The sequence below is a fragment of the Palaemon carinicauda genome, chromosome 10 (assembly GCF_036898095.1).
Source record: "Palaemon carinicauda isolate YSFRI2023 chromosome 10, ASM3689809v2, whole genome shotgun sequence".
NCBI classification, from domain to species: Eukaryota; Metazoa; Arthropoda; class Malacostraca; order Decapoda; family Palaemonidae; genus Palaemon; species Palaemon carinicauda.
The window spans coordinates 116,620,645-116,630,266 of record NC_090734.1 but is presented as its reverse complement, the minus strand read 5'-3'; the positions used below and the strand labels follow the sequence as shown (position 1 = coordinate 116,630,266).

Here is a 9,622-nt window from a genome sequence, read left to right as displayed (position 1 = left end):
TATTTAAATTGCGATGTTGACTAAAGCTGTCGAGTTTAAATCCCAAAAGGAGACTAAGGAAATCACTTTTCGTTCGCGGTATATTTCTAATGAATCTCGAATAGTGTTACGATCGTAAAATCGTTACAGGTTCTTTTAATAAGTAAAATAAATATCAACAACACAGATTGAAATATGGGAAATTAATACAAAAAGAAACACACGAAAAACACACGTTTATTCACAAACTTACAAAAAAAACTTATGTCACTTCTTCGGTTACTTTAACTGACATAATCAAACCAACGAAAACATCAACAGGAAAGGGGGAACAGTCAATAAGGTAGAAATACTTAAGAGTAGTTTTCTGCAGCTGCTGAGACGATACTGGTACGGAGACTTCAGGCTTGAGAACGTTGTAGAAGGGCGGCTAAAGTTCAGATGAAACTTGGCACGATGACCGGATTCGAAGACGTCACAAAAGGGGTGGCATCAAGATGGGGACATCAGAGGTCTTCTTCCAAGAATTCGATGATACTGTTGAAGTAAAGCTTGAAAACGTTGCAGGAGGGCGGCTGAAGTTCAATTTGTCTCTTCTTCTGGGCCATAGCAGGAATCTTTTGTAGATAGGCTTTTGTTGTCCGAAGGGAAGGTTAGAATCTGACTCTATCAAACTTGTGGTCTTCTCTGTTTCTTATCTCACTAGGACTTGTATCTTATTTGCTTCAGACATAGTTCCTCTCTTGCCTTATGTCCTGTCCTATCTCCTCTGGACAATCTCTTCTTGAAGTTTATATACCCATGTATGGGCGGAGTTAATTACAGTGGGCAGTGGTCATCTCCATAGAAGGCGTTCTATTTAAACAATTCTGCATCTCTATTGGCTTCCTCAAAAACGCCCACTTCGATCACGCCATGGAAGCTTCTAGAAGAAAATTCTGATGCAATCTGGACCACGTGTTAAGTCGCAACAAAAAGGCAGCACGTGTCCTTCCATGATGACATATATCCTAAACAGGGACTTCCCTTAGACTCGGTTTCTCAAAATATGCTGACTCCACTAATTAAGACGATGACATCCTGGTCAAAACAGGGGCAGTTCCCTTATCACTGGTCCGTAGTCGAATCTCGGCGAGGCTTGGTTTACTTCCTAAATGCTGATGAAAATGAAGAGATGACAGGATTGCCCAAACAGGGCCACAGTCGAATCTTGTCTCGTCTCGCTGCTCACACTGGGAATAGATATTTTTGTCTTTTAAACATCTCCCTTTAAAAGTATTATGTCTACCCTGTAAGTAGGCCAAAGGCAGTGGCTCCTCAATCTCTAGATCTCAACGTTGATAATGTTTCTTTACTTATACGCAACTCCTTTAAACTTACATTTGAGACACACATTCGGTCTATTTCTTCTTAGATTGCACAAAAATGGCTTATAGAGAAAGTCTTTTAAAAATTTCTGTTATAATATATTCTGAATAAATGTTTTAATTCTTCTTTCTGTCTTCTTTCGAGTATTGTTCTCCTGCCTGGTCTTCAGCTGCTGACTCTCAGCTTAATTTGTTGGACAAAAACTTTCAATCTATTAAATTTCTTATTCCTGATCTAGATATTAATCTCTGCCCCTATCGTTTGGCTAGTTCATTATGCATATCGCATAAGATTTTCCATAATTCCGACCATCGTTTGCATTTAGGTCTTCTCAGACCATACCACCCTGTATGTAGTACTAGGTATTCAGTTAGGTCTGACAGTTTTGCATTCTCCATCATGATGCACATTACTACACAGTATTATATAAGTTTTATTCCAGGTGAGGCCAGATTACGGCATGATCTCTATCAGGCATTGCAATCTGTGGAGCTTAAAAATTCAAAACTTTCAGCGAATGTTTATTATTATTATTATTATTACTTGGTAAGCTACAACCCTAGTTGGAAAAGCAGGATGCTTATAAGCCCAGGGGCCCCAACAGGGAAAAAAAACCCAGATAGGAAAGGAAACATAGAAAAATAAAATATTTTAAGAACATTAACAACATTAAGATAAATATTTCCTATATAAACTATAAAAACTTTAAGAAAACAAGTGGAAGAGAAATAAAATAGAATAGTGTGCCTGAGTGTACCCTCAAGCAAGAGAACTCTAACCTAAGATAGCGGAAGACCATGATACAGAGGGCATGACACTATCCAAGACTAGAGAACAATGGTTTGATCTAGGAGTGTCCTTCTCCTAGAAGAGCTGCTTACCATAGCAAAAGAGTCTCTTCTACCCTTACCAAAAGGAAAGTGGCCACTGAACATTTACAGTGCATTAGTTAACCACTGGGGTGAAGAAGAATAGTTTGATAATCTTAGTGTTGTCCGATGTATGAGGATAGAGGAGAATCTGTAAAGAATAGGGCAGACTATTCGGTGTATGTGTAGGCAAAGGGAAAGTGAACCGTAACCAGAGAGAAGGATCCAATGTAGTACTGTCTGGCCAGTCAAAGAACCCCATAACTGTCTAGCGGTAGTATCTCAAATGGCGGCTGAATAGGCTGACATAAGTTTAACTTCATGGTTTATAAGTGACAGAATTATTTTAACGTTATTATTGATCTTGAAATATTTTATATTCATTGCTCGTTACTTAATTTATAGTTTATTTTTTCCCTCATTTCCTTTTCTCACCGGGCTATTTTTTCCCTGTTGGAACCCTTGGGCTTATAGCATCCTGCTTTGCCAACTAGGGATGTAGCTTAGCTAGTAAGAATAGTAATAATATAGAATATAACATATATATTAATTTTTCCCAAATCGCTACGTGACGCAAAGGAAAATATATCAGTTTTATCTATTTATATATAATCATTTGTGGAAATATAGATATATACACATATGTATATGTACATTATATATATTACATTTTATATGTGGATACATATATATACTGTGTATATATATATATATATATATATATATATATATATATATATATATATATATATATATATATATATATATATATATATAACAGGAGAAGAGGTGTAAAAGGTTAAAGTCATTGTCATATTTTCTATATTTATTATTATTATTATTATTATTTTTATTATTATTACTTGCCAAGCTACAACCCTAGTTGGAAAAGCTGGATGCTATAAGCCCAGGGGCTCCAACAGGTAAAATAGCCCAGTAAGGAAAGGAAATAAGGGAATAGATAAACTACACGAGAAGGAATGAACAATTAAGATAAAATATTTTAAGGACAGTAACAACAAATAAGAGAGAATAGTGTGCCCGAGTGTACCATCAAGCAAGAGAACTTTAACCCAAGACAGTGGAAGACCATGGTAAAGAGGCTATGGTACTACCCAAGACTAGAGAACAATGGTTTGATTTTTTAGTGTCCCACTCCTAAAACAGCCACTTACCATTGCTAAAGAGTCTCTTCTACCCTTACCAATAGGAAGGTAGCCATTGAACAATTATAGCACAGGAGTTAACCCCTTGAACGAAGAAGAATTATTTAATAATCTCTGTGTTGTCCAGGTGTATGAGGACAGAGGAGAATATGTAAAGAATAGACCACACTATAAGATGTAAATGCAGGCAAATGAAAAATGTAGTATTGTTTGGTCAGTTAAAGGACCCAATAACTCTCTAGCGGTAGTATCTCAACGGTTGCTTGGTGCCTTGGCCAACCTACTTGCCTATTAATATACATTCAAGGATTTTTTACTTCTTAATCAAGGGATTATTGGCCGGTACTTATGGTTAATGATTGAGTAAGGAGTTTTTCTGCGTGCTATGAATTTTTATTCATTAATTTAAAGGTAGTCAACTCACATTTGCGTTCACATTTACTAAATAATAAATTTTTTCTCTTTTATTTCAAGCGTTCAAATTTTGTTATATATATTTTTTTTCATTGCTAATTGAAATGTGATTGTAACACTAAAAAAAAATATTTTTTTTCTTTTTTAATATTAATGTTTTTTTTTTCATCCCCATAGAGAAACGATTGGCTTTATTTCTGTTAACATATTACCATCAGATTCTCTATTATTATTATTATTATTATTATTATTATTACTATTATTATTATTATTATTATTATTATTATTAAATGCTAAGCTATAACCCTAGTTGGAAAAGCAGGATGCTATAAGCCTAGGGGCCCCAACAGGGAAAATAGCCCAATGTGGAAAGGAAACAAGGAAAAATAAAATATTTTAAGAACATTAACAACATTGAAATAAATATTTCCCATATAAACTATGAAAACTTTAACAAAACAAGAGGAAGAGAAACTAGATAGAACAGTGTGCCCGAGTGCACCCTCAAGCAAGCGAACTCTAACCCAAAATAGTGGAAGACCATGGTACAGAGGCTATGCCACTACCCAAGGCTAGAGAACAATGGTTTGATTTTGGAGTATCCTTCTCATAGAAGAGCTGCTTACCATAGCTAAAGAGTCTCTTCTACCCTTATCAAGAAGAAAGAGCCACTGAACATTTACATTGCAGTAGTTAACCCCTTGGGTGAAGAAGAATTATTTGGTAATGTCAGTGTTGTCAGGTGTATGAGGACAGAAGAGAATCTGTAAAGAATAGGCCAGACTATTCGGTGTCTGTGTAGGCAAAGTGAAAGAACCGTAACCAGAGAGAAAGATCCAATGTAGTACTTCTCTGGCCAGTCAAAGGACCCCATAACTCTCTAACGGTGGTATCTCAACGGGCGGCTGGTGTCCTGGCCAACCTACTACCTACTGATCTCGCCATTTTGTAGTTACGAAATGCTTTAAGTTTTTATAGTTTATATAGGAAATATTTATTTCAATGTTGTTACTCTTCTTAAAATATCTAATTTTTCCTTATTTCCTTTCCGCACTGGGCTATTTTCCCTGTTGGGGCCCCTAGGCTTACAGCATCCTGCTTTTCCAACTAGGGTTGTAGCTTAGCAAGTAACAATAACAATAAGTGGGTTATATAATCTTTCAAGGGTAGTATGAAAGCTTACTTTGGTAAATTGATTGAGGATTTAACTGCAGCATCCGCCTTTTCAATACCCAAAGCCCAATAAATTATTATTATTATTATTATTATTATTATTATTATTATTATTATTATTATTATTATTAGCCAAGCTACAACCCTAGTAGGAAAAGCAAGATGCTATAAGCCCAAGGGCTCCAACAGGGAAAAATAACCCAGTGAGGAAAGGAAATAAGGAAATAAATAAATGATGAGAATATATTAACAATATATTTCTAATACCAAATGATTCTTATAATTTTTCTATGTACTATCAATTTTTACTCAGTAAAATTAGAATATTTACGGTTTTTTCACATTTACTGAATAACTAATCATTTCTTTCTCATTAGTTAAATTTTATTGAATATTTCTCAGTTGTTAACTGAAATCTTTGAATATAATACTAAATTTTTTAATATTTAATTTTTTGTCTCCACTTCACATGAAGCACAGAAACTCGAATAATAATTTTTTTTAATCATATATAACAAAGCGTCAAAATACGAGAAAAATTGACAAATTGCGAAACTTATAATTAATTCTCTTAAAACCAACTAACGTTAATGAATTTCATTCTTAGCAACTTATAACTTACGTAATTGATAATGATATGCACGAGGAACAATGTACATTTTTCTAATAAAAGATCAAAAGAAAAGTTTCGAGGATATTTCTGGAAAAGTTTTCGTAAGTGACTTGGGATAGTCGGGTTTCATCATGATGATGAGAGAGAGAGAGAGAGAGAGAGAGAGAGAGAGAGAGAGAGAGAGAGAGAGAGAGAGAGAGAGAGTGAATTTGCATAAGGGTTTTTTGTGACTACAAACTATAGAAAACAGTAAAGTTAGTTGATTTCATTCTATTTCTTTAGTAGTTCTCTCTCTCTCTCTCTCTCTCTCTCTCTCTCTCTCTCTCTCTCTCTCTCTCTCTCTCTGTATATATATATATATATATGCATATATATATATATATATATATATATATATATATATATATATATATATATATATGTACATATATACATATATATATATATATATATATATATATATATATATATATATATATATATATATGTATATATGTACATATATACAGTATATATATATATATATATATATATATATATATATATATATATATATATATATATATATCTATGGATAAATATCAACACAACATGTTATTAGGCGTAGGAGGAGATGATGATTATATATATATCCTTCCTGAATGGGGATACCTTAACGTTGGTTCTGAATTTTCCTGATTTTATATCACAGATTTTCAATGTGTGAACTTTATATTACATTGACGGTTTTGAAAATTGGACCTCGGCATTTTAAAGCACCATTATCAAATTATTATTATTAAATGCTAAGCTACAACCCTGGTTGGAAAAGCAGGATGCTATAAGCCCAAGGGCCCCAACAGGGAAAATAGCCCATTGAGGAAAGGAAACATAGAAAAATAAAATATTTTAAGAAGAGTAATAACATTAAAATAAATATTTTCTATATAATCGATAAAAACTTTAACAAAACAAGAGGAAGAGAAATTAGATAGAAAAGTGTGCCCGACTGTACCCTCAAGCAAGAGAACTCTAACCCAAGACAGTGGAAGACCATGGTACAGAGGCTATGGCACTACCCAAGACTAGAGAACAATGGTTTCATTTTGGAGTGTCCTTCTCATAGAAGAGCTGCTTACCATAACTAAAGTCTCTTCTACCCTTACCAAGAGGAAAGTAGCCACTGAACAATTACATTGCAGTAGTTCCCTGGGGGTAAGAAGAATTGTTTGGTAATCTCAGTGTTGTCAGATTTATGAGGACAGAAGAAAATCTGTAAAGAATAGGCCAGATTATTCAGTGTTTGTGTAGGCAAGGGGAAAGAACCGTAACCAGAGAGAAGGATACAATGCAGTACTGTCTGGCCAGTCAAAGGACTCCATAACTCTCCAGTGGTAGTATCTCAACGGCCGGCTGGTGCCCTGGCCAACCTACTACCTATCATGAAAGTATAAAAGCGCCATCCGTATCATTGAAGCTCATATCCCTTTTTCAAATTTGCAATGAGCCCGTGTCCTACTTTTTGTTTGGCAATCTAAAACAACAACAACAACAACAACACACTACAAGTAAAAAACAAAAACTTTCACTTCCTCCCACCAGAAAAGAATACGATTTTTTTTTTCAAAATGTGTCCACTATCCATCAAGTGAAATTACATCACACCCAATAAGATATTCACATCCATGTAATGTTTTAAATTATCATTACATTATTTCCATATGTAATTAAAAAATAAACATAATTAATTCTCGAACGTTGGCGTTTCCACCGCAGACTTCATACCTCGTCACAGCTTCCCGAGAGTTGATGGGACCATATTGCAGTAGGTGAACTGCAGCGGTGTATGTAAGCATCACTTTATGATCTCTGCAGCGTCCCTTCGGCCCATAGCTGCATCCAGATCTTAGCCTTCTGCCTTACCCCCCTGCTTCCGTAGGATATTCCTGAAAATAAATTACTACTTGGTTAATTGGTTACATAAACTATTCGTTAAATGCTGCATACATAATGAGTAGCCTACTCTGTGCCTTACCGAAACCTAAATATTCCTTTTGACTCCTATTTGAAACTTCCTAGATATGAAAACCTGTAATGTAATGTCTCTGACTAGAATCTGTGGGTTGACAGCTCAAGCCCTGCTTACCGCTCAGTAGTTTTCACCAGCGCAGTGTGTCTGCAATCTGACTGTCCTTGGGGGCTCATGGGTCTATGTGATGACCAATGATTGCCTTGCTCTCCCTGGTCCTAACTTGGGTAATGAAGTTTTCCAGGGATGAATTAAATTAAGAAAAAAAAATAATCATCATTATTATCAGTGTTTAGAATAAACTGGAGCCTAATCATATCCATAATAATTAGTTTTTTTATTTGCAGAATAGCGTCCTCAGACGTGGAATACGCCACCTATCACTTGTGGCGAAACCACTGGAAAGTGATCCTGTCTCCCCCGTTCTGCGACCTCTGCCGGAGGCTCCACACTGACGTCAAAGAGGCCACCATTCCCTACTTAGGGAAATGGTGGAACGACGTAAACCACTGTACCACCCGGTACCCCAACAATGCTTACCCAAGGAACAAGTTTAGCGACGTTTTTAAATATTTGAAGAGTTTCGCTCAAAGCCTCTTGGAGATGCGGGATATCTTCAAAAATAATAATATAAATAACTATTGACTTATGCGTAATGTTTGTATTTGTGTTGTGAAAAGTCCGAGATGTTATCAGCACGAGTGTTGATTTGCATGGTAAACGCACCGATAGCAAATATGCGTGAAATTTATGGTGGTAATGAGAATATTAATAACATACACGATCCCCAGTCTTATGGTCGCAATATTGTTGCTGGCGGTGTTATCAGCTAGTCTACGGTAGACCTAAGACCCATTATGTCCGGTTGCCCCGTGAGATGGTCCCTCTGGGAACTTGGAAACTATTTCTCTAAGGTTAAGGGCTAACAAAATGTACTAAACCTGATGGCTATTAGTGGCCGGGTTCGGAAGGAAACAAGAATAAGATATGATAAATGTAACTGCTAGTTGGATAGAAAGTAATAGAAAGACCTTCTGTAAAAGGGATGGTTCTAGAGCTTCCTTTAAGGGATGATTTTAGAGCTTTTTGAAGACAAATGGTTTTAGAGCTTCTATAAAATAGATAGTTCTAGAGCTTCTTTAAATGGGATGGTTCAGGAAACGCAGAAGCAAGGAGAAAGTTCCAGCGTCTAAAGCAATATTTACAGCTGATTCAGGGTGCAAGAACCTATGCTGGCGTAATGCCACTTTCATTTACATCATCAAAGAACTTTGCTCATTTTGGGGAAATTGCTCTAATGATTAATTGTCGTGTGTGTGTGTGTGTGTGTGTGTGTGTGTGTAGATTGCCTTTGTCTTCGCTTTATAATCTTATAAGACTTCAGAATGTTATAGAAGCCAGTGCAAAATGATTTCCTTATCTGTGAAACTGTGTGAAATGCTCTTCATTTCCTATGTAATTTTAGCTGTTAGGCTACTCATTAGTCTATCATTATTTTATTTTCATTCATGTTGCAGTATGTTCTTGTATTTTCAACCATGTTACTCCACGATGCTGCCTTTTTATTGTATGTTTTCATAACAAATTATGATGATGATTTTGAGAGTTGAGGAGTTCAAAGAGTTACTGATGAGCCCCCATTATTGAAAGCCACTCTCACAAGGTTGTCATTCTAGATTTGGCACTGTTTACATTTGGATATGGCAGCGACCACTTGTCTTTTCATTTCCCTAGACCCAGCGTGTTTCTGTAAAAGATTAGGCCTAGTCTTGAAAGTGAATGGCTCTTGGAAATGACTGCTATTCAGAGACAGCTAATTTAAAGGTTAATCTCCGAACTAGAACCCGATTGGCCCTCCAAACCTCTCGAGTTCCCTTTTTCTACACCTCTCCCATTTCTCTCATTTGTTTATCAAATCCTTTCCTATTCGCATATTATTCTCTTTATTTTATATATATATATATATATATATATATATATATATATATATATATATATATATATATATATATATATATATATATATATATAT

General features: G+C 35.3%; 1 protein-coding gene across 1 annotated transcript in view; it reads left to right on the top strand.

Moving 5' to 3' along the window:
- Positions 1-9,200, top strand: part of LOC137648204 (glycoprotein 3-alpha-L-fucosyltransferase A-like) — a 42,373-nt gene extending 33,173 nt beyond the window's left edge. Inside the window, exon 5 of the mRNA XM_068381129.1 lies at positions 9,108-9,200. Within this exon, the coding sequence (XP_068237230.1) occupies positions 9,108-9,200 (93 nt within the window). The remainder of the gene's footprint in view (positions 1-9,107) is intronic.
- Positions 9,201-9,622: the final 422 nt, after the last annotated feature.